We start from the raw sequence: 18,781 nt of genomic DNA, 5'->3' as shown, positions 1-18,781 counted from the left end.
AATTCAGATGCCTCAAGCTCTACGTCTTAATCAGTCGTGGTATCATTGTGGTAGCTCTCTTGGGATAGAGTCCTGGAAAAGCACTGCTTGTGACTCCAGTGATACCCATCACTGCTGCTTGTTTCAGATCAGCAGAGCTTGGACGTTTCATGCTTCATACCCGCCTGAAGCACCACGCCAGCCACGACATGGCCAGCTGAGGGGGCAGGTGATTTGGGAACGGTTGGGATCCTGTTCTCTGGTGACACTAAGGTCAGGGAAGGAACTGTGAAGTACAAATACACAAGGTGCTAGAACAAAAAGCATGGGTAATTTTGATCTCCCAAATGATGACTGCTCAGTCTAATGCCAGGTAGTCTAGCTTCTACCCCCCCCCATCATTCTTAAAAACAAAGAACAATGAAAAGCTAAAACAAATAGCTCCATGTATCTAACACATACCGCAAGCTGCTAGTTTATGTAGCAAAATAAATATATGCTTCAACACAGTCTAATAAACAATTTAAATGTTTACTTGAAAAACATGAACAGTACAAATCAGCATGGGAAGATTGGGCCTACTTAGTAAGCCAGTATTGTAGATTTTTTTTTTTTCCTTGATTTTGAAATGTCACATAGCACTGTCACAAATAAAAAAAGAACCTTGTGAATAAGCCAGGTTACAAGTAGTGCTAACAATTTTTATGAGCATTAGGGGGTCATATAAGTATAAAGTGCTTGAAATATAAATCTACCTTTTTAAATTTTGTTTTGCATATATGTCAAATTACTTGAGCAATACAGATGTTTGGTAGTGATACTTTCCTTGCAAGGCACACTCAAACACTCAACCCTAAGAGATCTGAACCCAGGTTGGGCAGCTCTGTTTTGGCTTGCAGGCACACGTAACATTTGTTGTACTCCTTTGTCTTTTTCTGAAAAGTGGTATTGGAGACTTCAGGACACCCTGAATTTCATCAGCTGGCTACTTAGGAGAGCTGGTTTATCTGTAGGTGTGAAGGCAGCCAGCATCATGTCTGAGCTGCAGAGGGAAGTGACTTCACAGAAGTTAAAACCAATGGTAGCTGTTGTATTTTGAAGCTTCTGAAAAAGGCCGCATGTTTAAGAAGAGGTACAAGGAAGTCAGCTTTGGGCCTCATCCTGACTATCCCTTTACCAATTAATCAACTTGCTTAGTTTTCTAAGTAGGAAACAAAGTATTAAGATCAAGTGCCAAATTTCAAGTCAACTAAAAATTCATTAAAAACAAACAAACAACAACAACAAAAAAGAGCAACTCTGAAGTAAATACAATATTAAGTACATGTTTTCTCATCTAAATTATTTTTCCTGTCTGGAACATCTGAAGGCAAGTTGATGGTAATCACAGGTACAAAGCTCATTTGATCCAGGAGAAGGATGCTTCTGAAAGGTAAAATTAGCTGGTGTTAGAAAATAATACTCAAACCAATCCTGTGTTCTAAAAATAAGACATTCTTAGAAGCACCCTAAACTTTCATTTAAGTTAATACGTCAAGTATTATCCTAATAATACCTTCTCTTTGAAAGTAGAATGAAAATCTTATGAAGAACTGGTTTAAAAATGTAGTGGCTGTTGTTTCAGAGAGAGCCCCCAATTCAGTTTGTACATCTGAACTACCAGCAGAGTAGGCTCAATTTCAACATAGCTTAAAGTTGTTCAGCTTTTCAGTTCCTCAGAACGTTCTGACAAGCTGCACACAAGCTCTATGTTCTCCAGTTGGACAAGAAGTTATTGCAATATGGTTCCTCTGTTCTGTACCAACCTCTGCCTGGATAGATCAGACACTTTGCTGAAGTTTATGATGTAAGATTTTTTTTTTTTTTCCCTAGTTCTGCTTATTTCAAAACTTCACAGCATTAAGCTCCTTATGGTTGTAGGAGAGCAGCTGTTACAAACTGTTTCTTCACTTTTCCTACTCTAACAAGCTAGTTCCAAGAAGTACTCTACTCTGACAGCGGGCTTTGTGAAGTGTCAGGGGGAAGCATGGTATCTTCTGTCACTGCAGTTTCCAGCCTTCTCAGTTTACCAACCCTCCATTTTCTCAGCTCTGTCAGAAGCACTAAGGCCAACTCTTATCCCTGGGTGTATGCATAAATTAGCCATGCTCAGGGCCATTCAGAAACACAGCTGGTCAGCAGTATTTGAGAATATCAGCTGTGCTTACTCCAAGTGAGGAAGCAAGATATGCTGTCAGTCATTCCTCCTAAAAAAGCATTAGGTTCCAAGGGTTAAGGCTTCCCGAGTTGACTTGTGTTCCTTAAAAATGTTCATGCTTTCCTATTCCATTTCTAAATCTGTACTGATTTCTTAGCTGCAGTTGCCATTTCATACTTCCACACTTGTTTGGAAAACTTGCTTATCTGAAAAATATTAGTGTTCCTGGTAAGATACCAGCCAAGCAAATAAAGCCATCCATAGTCAATCAGTTTTATTTTTAACTTTTTGCCATGAATGATTCCACCACTCCCTACAAGCTGCCTAGGTAGATAATTCCTTAAAGAAATCCCATCCTAATTTGCAAAACCAAATTTGAGGCCTTTCATAACTACAGTAATGACTGCAGCACTATGGAAAGATGTAGAATTGCTGGAACAACTTAGCTCTGGCTTCTATCCTCCTCTGTTGGAGGTATGTTAATGGTGTCTCAAAATGTAGTCCTTGGAAGACCTAATCAAAATTTGGTATTATCACAGCCAAGCTAAAGATGCTTCTAATGAAAGATTTGCCTATGCATCAAAAGGTCACTTGAGGTGATAATTTGCTGCATCCTTCTTATTAAATTGTTGTCACCATCTGCCTAAAGAAAGGGGCTTCTCCTGACTTGAAAAATTTTTCAGTAATGCTTTGTCTTCACAGGGGGAAAAATAAAAAAAAAAATAATAAAAAAAAAGCACAAGTTACTTACTTGGGCTCACAGGAAGGGAAAATCACCTTTAAGACTTTTAGAATGAACGCTGCTCCAATAACTCCAACCACAATGACTTCCATCAGATTAAAGAAAATGGGTAAAGATTTAAACCAGAATCTGCAGAGCCATTTTCTCAAGTCTTCCACCCACTGGCACATCACCTACAATCAAAGCAGGTTGCAAAACATAGCAGGTGCAGTTTTGTAGCAATTGGTGAAAGCAGGATTTAATTGATTGGTGACTCAGATTTGTTTCTTTTCTGAAGTTTGGAACCTTTCAACTGAACTATCTCTATGGAAGGTTTAATTTGTGCAGAAGTGACTCATCCTCAAAGAGCTCCTTGAAAGGAAAGGCCACTTGGGAAAACAAAGGACACTTGAACAGAGTAGGTGAAGGGTGGGCTACTAGACCTATACTCACAGTAGCTATGATTCCATTGCTGTATACAGCAGAGAAGGGTCACTGAAACTCAGGAGAGGGATAGCACGTTCTCTAACCTATCTATAACTTGCAGCATACCATTTCTGCCATCTTCTCTGAGCAGTGTATTTTAAGCATTTCTCTCCACCACAAAGTAGACTGTGAAAGCCTATCCACAACTCATCTCAAACTGAAGCTTTTCAAGCTGCTGCTGTGTTTCTTAAGCTGGTGAGACTCATGGCTCATCAACCAGTGACCAGAACCTGCCTCTAAGCTATGTCAGGAAAAAAAAAAACAGTGTAATTTAAAGCTAAAAAAAAAAAAAAAAAGTTAAAACTGCTGTAAATACTCAGTCTGTTATAATGTAAATATCGCAGCTCATTTTCACAACGTATCTGTGACACAACATTGTAGGATTTAAACACTCATATGTGACTTCACTGGAATAAGAAAGATTTCACACTGCTAAGGTGTAACTTAGGAAGGTTTTGACTCAGTTTTAATTTTAAATTTTTGTTGTTTTTACAGCTTTCTGGATTGTGCCTGTAACAGTCTCTTGTTCACAGTGGTTGGCTATGGGGATTTCCGTGACTTCAGCCACTGTCACAACCTCACACAAATAAGTGGAATAGCAATTCTCACTTGAGAAATCTATTACATGCCATATTGCTTTCTTCAAGTAAAAAAAAAAAAAAAAAAAAGAACAAATAAATGTTACACACCTTTTTACCATCTTTAAATAATGTTTTGTTTGGCCTCTACACAAAGAAAACCTGCCATCTGAATCCTAACAGTGTTCTTATTTGATTCCTTCTGTAACCATCCAGGAAGGAAGTAACCCTGTATTTGTACATGTTTCTGCAGACAATACTAAAAACAGAGAGGAAGTCTATTTGTCTATTCTCTTGAATAAAGCATTCTGCTTTATCAGCAACATGTTATTACATTTGTCTTCCTAGGAATGTCACCAAGTCATCTTCCCATTTCTGTGGAAACAGAGGAGAAAAAAGGGGAGGGGAAAAAAAAAAAAAAAAAAAGGAAAAACAACAACAGGACCCTACCTTGTAGGAGGATGGAGGTTCTATTCTAAGAGGTGTTTCTGGTAACTTGCCAGGTAATGTCTCTTCATCCACTGTGGTTTCCACCTGCCAGATCAGGTACTGACTGGTAGTTTGCAGTGGATCTTGAATATCTAAAGAAGAAAAGTTGGATGTAGTGGGAGGCTTGTTTTGGAGGGGTGGTTTTGTTTTTTGGGTTTTTTGTGTGTGTGGGGGGGGGGGGGGGGGAGGTTAATTATTATTTGACCCTGTAAGCTAGGAAGCAAAAACATGCTGCATTTCATTAAGATCAAAGAAAACCAACATTTTTTTTTGTTCACTTGATAAGAAGCAGCACTATTACAATGCAGCCCTTAGCTATGAATTTCAGCTGTCATCAGATTTTAAAAATGACAAGCTAGATAAAAATATTTATCTCCTAATAAATCCTTGAGTTTTTGATTGAACTGAAATAAGATTAAAGTATCCAATAACTTCTCTTTCTTTAAAGTTATTCAAGTTTAATAACTCTTCTCTGATTTGGAAGTGACCCAGACAGGTATTTCCTTCAGTTTTCCCTTTTGATCTCAGGAAAAGAGGGAGCTTTAGGGAAATTTCCAAAACAGCACTGAAAGAGAAATTTATGTAAATTATTGGGCTATGATTTTACAAGCACCAAGTAATTCAAAGAACAGATTTGGAAACAAAACAAAAGTAGTAACTAGAATGTAGAGGAGTGGAATTCAGGTATAAATAAATTTAAAAATAAAAACTTAATGGTTAATCTGACAACTGTTTAACCATGCAAAACAACACTGGGATAACAATGTTATTTTGTCCTTGTAAATCAGTATGTAAATTATGCTCAAAAATATTATGTAACAGCTAAAAAAAAAGAGACCTTTTCCTGAGAGGTTGGGAAGCGTAAATAGCACGTCGTTGTCCCTTGGGATGGAATACAACATGCTCTCTTTCAAAGGGACGGTGTAGTTTGAATGTCTCAGTACCCTCAGGTCCTTCACTAAGATATCTATTTCTGTTACTTCTTCCTGCTGAACCTGCAAGAGATGCAAACAGATTGATATTGTTGAGTTTAAAGTAAAGATAAAGTAGGCTGGCAAAGAAAACCATTACATGCTCGTTAACTCCAAGCCAGTAAGATATAGACAAATGCTGTAACGTGAATCAGTACTCTTAGCTTAAAGCACTTCTACAGCCACTGCTGTATTAGAATGTATGCTGAATAGACCAGGTCTCCCTCTCCCTGCAAAAACATGTTGTAGTCAATTGGTGGGCTTTCAACCAAGTCTTACAGAGCTCCTCATGTCAAGGAGGCACTTTAAAGCATGAAAAACTCAAATATATATTAAAAGGGCACATGGAAATGTTGCTCAGATGAGACTGGCACTGCTGCTTTTGCTGTCATTGCTTTTTTTTTCCCCAACAAGTGAAAAAAAATCCTGCTGAGATATTCATTGCTGTTTTTGTTTAGCTTTAGCTTATTTTTCTTTAAAGTGATATCATTCAGAGCAGACAACAATGAAGTACAGAGTAACTGTGTGTTCACATATTCGCCTCTCCTACTACAGTCTGATGTAAAACAGTTTGTCAACAGATACATGTCTTCAGAAAGGAATACAGGGGATGACGTGGTTTCACTCTTGCTTCCACAGCCATCAGCCTTTCACTTTTAACATGTACAGAACAATACAACTAAAAAGATGGCTGTTACTGCCAGCTGATACCTAATTAGAAAGATTGAAAGCTTAACAGAACAATTAGGGGAACAGAATGAGGTTTGTGTTCTTACCAGGTGTCTACACAAACCCAATTTGCATTTTGATGTCTAGTTTGAGATCTGAACCACTGCAACACTGTTGTCTAACAAATGTTCCAAACCAAAGTATATTAGCCAACAGTGTTGTAAGGACCTCATTAAAAAACCTTCAAATCTCAGTGGGATCATCGCTTTTATTAAGAGAAAAATTTTCACAGAGAAATGCTTCATGCCAGAGTACTTCATGATGAGCATGCAGTTAATTAAGATAATGGTATTATCATCATTCTCCTATTAAAAAAATACAGCAGAATATAGGACAACAGCTCTATCTTCTAACTATAACCTCTCTGGTTGGAAAAGTATAACTTATAAGTGACTGTGAGAACTCAGTTCTGCACATTTCAATCTCAGCTCAGTTGTAGCCCCTGACATTCACTGCTGTGTGTGCAAATACAGTTAGAAGTTTTGTGGATTTTTTATTTTGCTCTTCATCTCAAAAAAAAAAAAAAAAAAAAAAAAAAAAATCTATGTTCAACATCAAGGTTTTTATTCAGATGAATTAATTGGCTTGAATACAAAACAGTCTAAGGCTAAGCCCTCAGATGATCTTTCCTAGTAAGGAAAGATCTAAGAGGATGCTGCTGCAAGCTGTGTGGTAGAAATGTTTTATTAGCTTGAAATAAAGAATGGGCAAAATCTCAAGACTCAGAATGAGCACATGCCCATTTATTAATTTTGTACATTTCTTTGAAAATGAAATACTGCTTGTGAGTTTGATTTTCCTTGCATTTTGGAAAAGTTCATGATATTCTAACAAGCTTAATGGAAAGTCATCCAACGGCTAACTACTGAGATAAGAATGTAAACATTAAAGCTTAAATTCTCCTTATGAAACACCTCTGCTGACCCAGGTTGGTTTTATCTCCCTCAGCATCGTGCTAACTAGCATTAGATTACATACTTTGTACTTTGACCACCATCCGCACACGTGTAAACTCTTTAACTCTTTTACTGTTTGCCTCTCCTAAACTCAAAGAAGCAAAGTGTTACTTTTCCTTACCTGTCTTCCATCAATTTCCGTCACTTCTTCCTGAATGACAATCAGCTGCAAATCAGAACTGGATGCCAAAGGCCACTCATGAACCATGATGCGAACGCTGACAGTTCCCAGGCGTTGCTGCTCTACCATGTCATCCAGGCTTCCATTCTCCACTGTTAAGACATAATGGCACAGTTTTCAAAGAGAAACCATCCCAAACAGAAGGCAGGGCACAATGGAATTCTTCATGGAGCATATAGATGCAAACAGATGTGGCATCCATACAGGTGAGCTGAGACTCTGCTGCCCCAGTTTCTAAGCTACCAGCACTGTGTGTCACCTGCAGTGCTTCTTAAGAGGCACCCAGGGGAAATGCTTCACTTGTGTCCGTCAGTCAGACAACTCCACCTGCGACCCTTTTCTTCATAAAGCTATTTAGCACTTTAAAATATAGAAAAATCCTTTTCAGAATCATTTAGGAGTATCTTACTTTGGGAAAACAAGCAGCAGAAGGAAAGAAAGAGGAATTGTTCCCCATGGGTGTAAGCACTAACACGCTGCTGAATACTTTCTAAATTACAGCAGCAAGCAGATATTAAGAGACCAAAGATCTCAAGATAATGGAGCTCCCTGCAGTCCCAACCTTTCATGTGTCAGGCTGGAGCTAAAGATGTTCACTGATCTGAAACTGATTTTGTGGAAACTTGAAGTGGGGATATAGGTCCAGGCAAAACGTAACAATAATGTCAAGACAGTACTTCTCTGGAGACTTGGTCTCTAATATTCAAGATTGTGAACATTTGGCTCAGTTTTGATTTTACATACAGATATTCAGGATTGTTTTTCCCCTCTCTTATTAAGTAATGAATATCTCAATACTCTTTCAGCCTTTTATAAACATTATCTGAATCTGCTGTTGAGAATTTAGTACACATGTAACTGTTGCTTTGCAGGTAACAGAAGTACTGTGTTGAGGATCCAGACCCAAACATGGGAATGGACAATTCCAGGCTCCCAGGTCAAAACAGTGTTTTTCTCATTGTTTCAGATATTCATCCATAACTATAGCCACTGCAAGCTATTCAACTATGGTTTTGGAAATTAATAGGATCCACTACAGTAGAGTGCTCAGCATCTCTCAAAATTAGTCAATAAAATCATATTTATTTTTCTGGAGTCAATTATCTTGTAGGTAAATGACATTTTGTCACACTTTTCTATCCTAGGATAGAAAACACAGAAGCAATAAGAATATAACTACCCCAGAAATAGAGAAGTGAATTACTGCTCTCCCACTTCAGAAAAGAACTAATGTAAATTAATAATTGATAATACTTGAGAAGGAAGGGTTCAAGAGACAAGGTCGTGGCTCAGAGAAACCATTTAGAAAAGCATTAGTATTTTCTAAGTAAACGACTGAGTGTAAAGGGGGGATGACCTCAGAAACCAAGCAGTAGAATGATGCACCTGATCCATCACGAGATCATTCTGAAAACAACAGAAGCTTAAAGCAAGTAATACAATGGGCCTCACTTAATTAATTATACAGTATGTTCTGAGCATCTCAAAAATCACAGTGCTTTCTGATCTTTCACAAAGGTGTTGTATTGGTGGGGGGAAAAAAAAAAACAAACAACAGTTTCAAGATCATTTGAAAACATAACTACTACTGAACACAGCAAAACTGCAGTACTGGTGCCTTAATATCCTGTCCAGGACAACCTTCTTTGTCTACTAAAGGCAGAAATGAGATAATGAAAAATATCTTCCCAAAAGGTCTTCATATTTTTGCTATTGAGCCTCTGCTTGGATGCATGCCAGTGAGCTAAGGGACATGGCTATTAGCAGGGTGGAGTTGCATCCTTCTGTTTACATTGTCTAGCTTGTCCTGCAAAACATTCTTCTGAAAAGACAGAGTCTTGAGTTCAGATTCAACCATTTAGATACAAGCCTATCAATGTGACTTGAGTACAAGGCACTAAGATTTTTCCCACACACATCAGTAAGAAAACTTTCCTAATTTGGGAAATTTGCTTCTACTATGCTGAGGTTTGCAGAGTATGAGTACAGGCAGAAATTGTAAGCTTTCTTTACTAGATGACAGGGAAAGAAAATACTGCAGGAAAGAAAAAAAAAAAAGAATACTCACATATTACTGTTTGACACGTTATGTGAGCAACTCCGCTTCTCATAGGAAAATCGTTCAGATACACCTGTCCATTAACATAGGTGATATTAAACACAACCTGGAAGATAGACAGACAGAATGAATGTGCAGTCCTGCCCCTATGCTGTAGTTCTGTTCTCAGAGGAACGCAATTAACACTGACTGAAGTCAGACCAAAATATATTCTTATCCACATGCTGACTTCTTTCGCTACATATTAATTCACTGAATAAATAGAAAAACCAGACAAACCTGCCCTTTGTGAAATTCTCCATTGCTTTTCAACATCATAACATTGACTCTGATTGTTTCCTGGAAAACAACAAAGAAAAGAGATGTATATTTATGTGAGAAAATACACAAAGCCCTGAAGGCCATAAGCAACTTTCACAGCTCTCTTGGAGATCAGCCCTATGCAGGTCCCAAAGTACATTCTCAGGCTTTCTGCCTTGCAAACAGAAGCAATAGAGATATGCTTCCTCGTTCCAGGTACATTTTTTTCTCCACTTTTTAATAAAATTGACTGATGAGAAAAGAAGAGACTGCTTCCTTCTAAGTGTAACTTATTTTTTAAATGCAGACAAAATAATAATCAAACAAAATTATCGGAAGACCTTGTTACACATGGATGTAAATGGAACAGAAGACTCACATTAGCTGCAACAGAACAGACAGTGCATGATACAATCAGATTCTGCAGCTCTGTCAGTTTGTTAAAAGTTCTTTTAAGCCTTCAAGTTCAAGCCTATTGTGATAAAGTTAACACCTGGCTTTATCAGCACCAGCAGTGATCCTGTTTTGTTTTTCTCCTCTGGTTATCATTTCCAAGTTAAGCCACACAGGCCTCCTCCAAGCCCCAGGGATTTATTTCCTTCTTTCAAACCTCAGTTGATGTGATTTCTTGTTTCCTTCATTCTGTCCTCTCGTTTCATCCTTGTAACCTGAGGGTTTCTTTAGCAGATGGGTCCTGAAACCTCCTAACTGCCCTGCGATGAGGCCTTTATACAAAAACCATCCTCTCTTGGACATCACCACATGTAAAGAGTGCCACACTGCTTTCCTGACTCATCTCAGAAATACTGTTAGATTCTCTATTTGCCTTTTGGGAGCCTTACGTTACTCTATCCGTGTTTCACTTTCCTCTGGAAAACTTTTCTCTGACCCTTCAGCATCTTTAGCTCTGTGTTTGAGACAGTTTCACATTGAACAACTGATAAATGAGGCACGTCTCCAAAGAGAGGAGAACTCCTCAGAATTCAGAATGAATGAATAAAAGATTTCTTAGGCAGGAAATACTTGGAGCACAAATGATTTTTTTGCCATGTTTTTACCCAGTACAATGTCATCCCAATTCATGAGCAGAAACTTTCTGGAGTACAACTATAAGATAAAAATTTCCTTAAAACAATGGGTTACGAATAGCATCCAGAGCTACCAGAAACTGAAAAACAGCATCCCAATCTGATTCAGCAGAAATCTGGCTTCAAAGGGGAAGTGTCGTTTAAAATCCAACATAGATTTATCTTAATTATCTATTTAACTAAATACAGCATCTTTTTTAAAGGAAGGTAATTTCCTTTTGGTTGGAAATTACTTGTCCTTGATGTTTCAGGTGCATTTTTCAAGTCAGTAGCAAAATTCTCTGACCACTGAAATCAAAAAGAAAAATCTTTTTCCCTGCCCTTCCTAGGAAATGGGTATTTATGCTGACTTTTCTCCAAAGCTCTGATCCCAGTTATTCAGATAATATATAAATTGACTTAGAAAACCGGAATTCTATTACCGAACATTTAAACTAAATCTGTCGTATAACTGTGGGATGTAATCTGTTTTGCCATCCTGTAGCTTCCTCAAGCCACTTATTTTGTTCCTCATATTTTAAGAATGCTGTATAGTTCAAAAATTTGCCAAACTCTTAGCACTTTATCAAGCCCTCAGAGCTGTGCTCATTTTACACTCCCAAACTGCGTAACAGATGATCGAGATTTTGTGTCCTGACTTCCCAGTATTTTCTCTCTTTTGGGAATTCAAAGGGCCTGGAGGATGGACCTTCCAGGCAATCTTAATAACACTTCAATTTTAAGCTTCAAACCAAGTCTGAACTCCTCTGCACTGAAAGTATTTTGCAATCTTTTCTCAACATCTACAAAGTGACCCAGAGATTACTAGAAAAATAAAACAACAGATAACCAGCTACTGCTAGGAAGAGGGAAAGTCCCCCACCTCTTATTTTAATCAAATGCTGTATTTGAAAATGAAGGGCTACAGGCAAAATAAATGTGCTCAGCAAATGAGCACTGTATGCACAGTGAAATGTGCACATGATGATTTCTTCAAGTTGTCAACTCTGTTGACCTGGTACCCAAAAGCACAATCATGAATTCTGTTGCACACATAGAGCTTGCACTTGAACAGCACATTACGTGCTTAAGAAATTAAAATATTTAGGAGAACACATCTGTGCTGTCAAAATTACATTAGATGGTCACATGCAGACAAGTAAGACAGCTGAGCTGATCTAACAGCTTGCTGCCTCTGCCACTAACAGACTGAGTGCAGCTCTCTCCTCTCCAGCACATCTTCCTTCCCTCCCATTTCTGCCAAGTCAGTGAGCAGCTATAGCTCATTAAGCTGGCAGGAGAATGGCCACTTTGTTGCCAGCTTGTTTTCCTCTCCATAAGCAAGAGGCAGACAAGCAGTGGAGACAGGGGCTGACAGCTGGGAGAGGTGTGGGACTCACCTGTATCTGAGTATTTCCTGACCTCTTGTATGTTCTTGTTTTGCCTAAGACTTCTTACCAGTCTTGGTACCGGACTTGCAATGAAACACTGCAAGTAGATCTCCAACTTTTGGTGTGAACAAATAACTGGCTCTCGACTGTTCTTGATCCAAATGTTCCCAAACTGATACAGAAACATCTCAAGGCCACCTTTTTCCAGAGTAAGAAACAACTCCCATTGACATCATTCCTGACAGGTATTCATTTAACCAATTCTTAGAGCTTTCTGGTGATGTCCAAAAAATGAATACTGTCCTCAACTATTTACTCTAGTGCTCTCTTTTTCTATCTTTAATGTTAAAAGCTTTCCTGATGCCTAACCTGGAACTTTCTTGTCGCAGCTTATGAACAGGTCATTCATTACTCTTGATAGCACCTTTCCAGGGAAAATAACAGCCCTTCAATTCAGTTTTCCTGATTTTATATTGATGCTCCCAGCTCACTTCATTCTTCCTTGGAGATCAGTTCCTCACGACTGTCTTCCCACTGGTCCTTCCTGCACCACTACACCCAAAATCCAATGGCAATGAACCTACTGAGTCCTGAACATAGGCAGTACACCGTAATCCTCAATCTTGTTCTGTTGCTTTCTGGAGAAGCCTGAACCATGAGTGTAAGTCTAGTTTGTACAACTTAAAATCACTCTTAGTGATGTTATAGGGTGCAGATGCATCTCCTGAGTTTTCCTAGGACTTCTCATCGCTGTTTTAGCACTCTGGCAGGGATACTCACAGCAGTAGTGGCCCCAGTACCTGCAAAGAGGACAGCACCTCCACCACAGATTTATGCTTTTCTATTAGAGGAAAGCAAGGCTGGGGCAGTAATAGTGTGGCAACATGCATGACAGGTTTTATGTGAACTAGTGAATTTTGGTAAACCTGAATCAACAGCGATAAGAAGGCGGTGATTATGTTCTAATCCTTTCGCCATGTGCTGCAACAGAACCCAAGAAAGCTCTCTGGGGCAGTGCAATACAGTGCTAGCAAAGAGAATGGTGACAGAAAGAGTATAAAGCACATTATTTGAAAGGGAATATTTGTTGCTTCTTAAAGAGTCCCCGCACTGGTTCTGCACACATCTTCACCCACCTGTAGCCTTTCAAGAAAAATGCCACACAAGACAAAGCTGTAGGTCTAATCAGGCAGGAACTTCTATCAGATCCGACTGCGGAATTACTAAAGAACCTCTTTGGCACGTGCCTGACACAGTTACCCTGCCCTGAAGGGCACTCAGTGGCACCCAAGTGCCTTCGAGACTCACACAATCCCATCCCTCTCCCCAGACTCCCAATCAAGGCTCCTGCTGCTTCAAGGAGCAGATGGCACAACGCCTGGCAGTACGGCCAGCTGCATGGGTAGCAGGGGGACAGACAGCCCCTGTAGCAGCTGTGCAGGGCTATCCTCTGTGCAGTATGGAAATGGGAAATCAACAGAAGTTGCCATGCAAGTAAGAAATGGACAAAACCAGAATCTGTTTCTAAATTTGAATGGAGATTGTGGGAAAGAGTGTTCAAACAAACCAAAAACTACCATCCAAATTCACACTGCTTTTGAGTCCTGGCACACACATGGAAAACTGGCCCCACAAGGTCTCAGGTTCTGTTCTTATTCCTTCATCAGACTTAAAACAAAGCTACGCTGTAGGGCTTTAGCTGCCCACCAGGCACAGCTGAGGTAGGAAAGAGTCTTGGTACAGACCCCAGCACGACTGGAGAACTACAATTAGCCCCTCATATCTCACCAAACTTCAGTACAAAATCTTCTCAAAGAAGGCTTGGTATTATTAAACAGCATGATAATATTTAGAATAAGACAGTGAAATTCAATACTTGCTTAGGTAACTACAACTCAACTATCTTGTTAATATATAAAGCGAACACATTGATGCTTTTGCTTTACTTTACTTTTCTGAACAAGCACACATATTCCTTCCTTGTTTTGTGATGTTCATGGAATAACACTGCTTATCCTTTCCTCTGCCCTACGTGTGTTGCCTTTGCTCTCTTCCTATGAAATCAACTCACACTATGAATATTTTATTCATAACCAGAATTTTAAAGCTGAACACTTCATCTCACATAATCAGGACACAGCTGCATCACACTGCTTTAATTCAATCAGATATACACAGAAAGATGATGCGGTATACTTTAAGTATAAAATTCAGAATATATGCCAAGATGTTAATAGAGAAATTGGCATAAACCTATGAAAGAAAGATGTCAGCATATCACTATAAACAAGTTTCTTTGATTAAAATACATGACACTCACTGCACACACTCATGGGTGATGTAGTGAAGATTACTTTTTTTCTGTTATGAAACAATCTAGCTTCATAGAGGTTTCTTGCAGCCAACAAATAGCCTGAAAAATATTTTTTCACGCAACTGCATGAACATAAGGTCTGGTAGGCAAGTAAGCCTTTTTGAAAGAAAACAGTTAAATCTAAATTTTCAACAGCAATTGAAGTAAACAAACATCAGTACATTCAGCCCACTATGCTTTCAGCAAGTTCTTGACAGCACATCAAAAATACTCTAAGGCACAAAATCTAATTCTTGACCTAGCACTAGAAAAACACATTACTTTGATGCAAAGATCAGTTATACTGTTGTTGCATCATTCCTTGCCTCTGTTTGTTTTTCTTCCCAATCTGTAATCCAGATTTGCTTGTCCAAATTTCAGGAGGAGAAAGCAAAACGAAAGCACACATACTAACATTAAAAAAAAAAAAAAAAAAAAAAAAAAGCCCAGATTTCAAAACAGCTTATTTAAGAAACGACAAGTGTTGCACAACAATGGAGGCGTTCCCATTCCAGAGCTGAACAAAAGCATTACAAACTTAGAAAACGAAATTGCACAGATGTTCTTCAACATTCTCAGGTCTTTCCTCATTATGGGTCCCATAATATCTTGGAGGTAAACTTACTGCCATGCACAAGACTGACAAAACGTGAAGCTATCAGTAGTGCTCTGCCATCATACTTTCAGGAAGCTGGAGTGTATAGCCAAGGCAGCCAAAGGGAAGCTGCATCCAGCCTGCAGTCCAAACCCTCCTGAGGAAAGAGCCTTCTGATCACATGCCATGTGTTGCTAAGCTCCTGGCTGCTGATGCCAACCCAACAGCACTGAATTCCCTTTCTGTCCAGGCCCTTCTTCTCCCACCAGCTCCTGCTCACACTGTCAGGCTTTATGAGGGTTCTGAAATGCACCTGCCCTACACTCAAAGCAAAGTACTTGAGGATCAACTGAGCTATGTCTGCACTCCCACACTTCACTGCATCTGAATGGGAGTACTGATGTCTGAAGATCTACATACCCATCTTCAAGACCTAAGCCCATCTCACTTCCAATGGTTGCAAAGGGAGGTGGAGACAAGGAAGCGAGCTCAGGATGTGCCAGTGCAGGGCCTGTGCCAGGCCCTCAGGAGGACTGTTTCAACCAGTACCACAGGGAAAAGGGGCCCTCACAAATCCTCCCATGGGACAGTGACTGGGTGAATGGCTGGGTGAATCCAGCACAGGCACTGGAAGGAGAAAGCAGGCAGCACGATATCCTGCACTGGAACAGGTTGCCCAAGGAGGTTGTGGATGCCCAATCCTTGGAGGCATTCAAGGCCAGGCTGGATGTGGCTCTGGGCAGCCTGGTCTGATGGTTGGTGACACTGCACATAGCAGGAGGGTTGAAACTACATGATAATTGTGGTCTTTTTCAACCCAGGCCGTTCTGTGATTCTATGAATATGCAGCTGCATTGGGAACCTGCTGTGGGTTCAATTCAGAAGCACAGACACGGCCATAATGCACCATGTATTTGTGCAGCACCAGCCTGTCACAACGCAGGGGACACGCACACACACATACACACACAGCACGAGGTTTATCTGCCCAGCAGTACAGATAGCCATATCGTTCTTCCCTCCCAGCCTGCCAGATATTTTTCAGAAGCTATATGGATGAATCACTGAAGGGAGGCAGGAAGCAGCGGGCACGCAGTAACCAAGTTTGTAGCAGACGCGCAATGCCGTCCTTTTGCGCCTTTTCCCGCACACCTCAGCCCGAAACGCCCGCGCACAGCGGGACGAGGTCTGCAGGCAGCGCACCTGCGCCCGCCCCGCGCTACGCCGGGAGCTCGCAGCGCCCGCAGCCCCCGCTGCCCCGCCCGCCTCCTCCTCCACCGGCGGCGGCGGTTCCCAGCGAATCCCCCCAGCGCCCCTCCGGTACCTGTCCCAGCGGCAGAGCGGCGGACGGGCCCAGTTGCAGAGCGGCGATCAACGGCAGTAGCAGCAGGAGCAGCCGCCGCCCGCGCCGTCCCAGCGCCGCCTCCATCTTGCGACCCGGGAATTAAAACAAAGTGAAACATCAACAAGCGGCGGGGCGGGGCCGGGCGGCGGGCGGAGGAGGCGGCGCGGGGCCGGGCTGTGGAGCTTGCAGGCCGCTGCTGCGCCCCGGCCCCGGGGCGGGCGGTCCTCCGGGAAGGGCCCTCCCGCTGCTCGGAAATAGCTGCGGGTTTCCCAGGAGCGGGAGCTCGGCCTCCGTGCCCGAGATGACGGGTGCCCGCTAACGCGCTCCGGCTGTACCCCGAGGGCGCCTATAGCGATCCGCCCGCGCGGCTCGAGGCGGGGCTCGCTGCAGCAGCACCGGCTGTCTTCTGAGGGCTGCACGGGGCTGGGGAGCTGAGCAGCCGGCGTGCCGCGGGGCAGCGGTGGAGGGAATTCCTTCGAGCAATGCAGAACGCGTGAGATTGAGGTTTAGAATGTGAGAGGTCTGAGCCTAGGCTGGAGAACGCGGGCGGAAACTTTGTAACAGCCCAACAGCACACGTCTCAGACAAAGAGAAGGGAAACAGCCGTGATCTGCGGGTCTTTGGTAGACATAGAGGTCGTAGAATCATAGCATGGACCTGAGTTGAAAAGGACCTCAAAGATCATCTAGTTTCAACCCCCTTGCTATGTGCAGAGTCGCCAACAACCAGACCAGGCTGCCCAGAGCCACATCCAGCCTGGCTTGAATGTCCTTGAATATCTTGAGATGAATAGTGCTCTTTTTGTAAAAAAAAGATGGGAAGAATCTAGCTGCTAGCAAAAGACATTCTGATGGTAAGGGGACAAACAGGTCTGCCTAGTGCAGCTCAGAAAGGTCAATACATGAGCTATCCTGGTGAAGCAACCTGCAGCCTGATTTTGTATTGCTCTGTGACTCGCATTTTTGATAGTGAACATAAATCATAAAAGAAATACAAACTTGTTATTTCATCTGCAGTTGGCATTTCTGACACACTGCTGTAAACATCTGGAACAAGTTGGAAAGAGAGAGTCATAGATTTAGAAATACATATTAAACAAACACCTTAGATATTTTTAATTCCAAAGTACATTTATTATCAACAATTAGTACTGTTTCAGAGATGGGAAAACACAAAGTTGATTAACTGACTCTCATCAACACACAAGTCAGCACTGGATGAAGGAATAGAAGCACTGATGTCATAATTTCCACAGCCTCTCTTCAACATCACCTAGTTTCTCTCAGATCTGTCCTAGATTTCAGTTTGCTCATTTGAATCTATTGTGCTTGGTCTACTAAAACAAATAGGCAAAGGATTGTTTTCTGTTCAGGCTCATGCAACAAAAATCCCCGTGGCATGTCAACTCCGCAGCCGGACATTTTGCTAAGTAATGTAGGAGTCTGTGGGGACAGGAGGGCAGCTCCAAGAATCCAGCCCTTGTTAGTACTTGCAGCCATTTGCATGCTCTAGTGGGAGGAAGCCTGTATCAAGTACGTTCCTAACTACGTGTCACGGTCCATTAGTAAATCAGATGGGAGTTCCATCTCAACAAGCCTGCAAAAGCAAGCTACAGCACTACCGTTTTCTGTGTATGGGGGTGATTATTAAAATGCTTACAACATGTACGAGATACATAATGACATCATAGCGTATACAAATACAAGGACTCAAGGCTCGCTGACCTGCAGAACACATCACCAAAGCTTGGGATGTGTTATCAGCTCACCTCAAGGAACTCAGGAGCTCACTGGGATGGAACAGAACACCTGCTGCTTTTTGAATGTCATTGAATGTGTCCTTCCTGTGGTTTCTTTCCCCCCCTCCCCTTAATTCTTTCCCCTTTCTCCCAATCTTTTGCACCCCCTTCTCTTTTGTCTCTTCCAAACTGCATTAGAAATAGTGTGGCCAGCAGGAGCAGGGAGGTCATCATCCCCCGGTACTCAGTACTGGTGAGGCCACACCTCGAGTATTGTGTTCAGTTTTGGACCTCTCACTGCAAGAAAGACATTGAGGCCCTGGAAGGTGCCCAGAGAAGGGCAGCAAAACTTGTGAGGGGTTTGGAGCACAAGTCTTACGAGGAGCGGCTGAGGGAGCTGAGATTGTTTAGTCCGGAGAAGAGGAGGCTCAGAAAAGACCTCATTGCACTCTACAACTTCCTGAAGGGAGGTTATAATAAGGAGGGGTTTGGCCTCTTCTCCCAGGCAACAAACGGGACCCAAGGAAATGGTCACAAATTGTGCCATAGGAGATTTAGATTAGACATAAGAAAGAACTTTTTCTCTCAGAGAGTGGTCAGGCACTGGAATGGCCTGTCCAGGGAGGTGGTGGAGTCGCCGTCCCTG

General features: G+C 41.5%; 1 protein-coding gene across 1 annotated transcript; it reads right to left on the bottom strand.

The window, feature by feature from the left end:
• Window positions 1-491: 491 nt before the first annotated feature.
• GINM1 (glycosylated integral membrane protein 1) lies at window positions 492-16,641 on the bottom strand. Its single transcript, XM_085217015.1, has 8 exons — window positions 16,377-16,641; window positions 9,626-9,685; window positions 9,356-9,452; window positions 7,228-7,379; window positions 5,289-5,445; window positions 4,412-4,542; window positions 2,928-3,091; window positions 492-1,404 (listed from the first exon to the last, which is right to left on the bottom strand). The coding sequence occupies exons 1-8, from the start codon at window positions 16,479-16,481 to the stop codon at window positions 1,296-1,298; spliced, it is 975 nt and encodes a 324-aa protein (XP_085073141.1). The 5' UTR covers window positions 16,482-16,641; the 3' UTR covers window positions 492-1,295.
• Window positions 16,642-18,781: the final 2,140 nt, after the last annotated feature.

This window comes from Meleagris gallopavo, chromosome 2, assembly GCF_905368555.1.
Source record: "Meleagris gallopavo chromosome 2, MGAL_WU_HG_1.1, whole genome shotgun sequence".
Lineage (NCBI taxonomy): Eukaryota > Metazoa > Chordata > Aves > Galliformes > Phasianidae > Meleagris > Meleagris gallopavo.
Note: the sequence above shows the minus strand (reverse complement) of the source record. Positions and strands in the feature narration are given on the sequence as shown.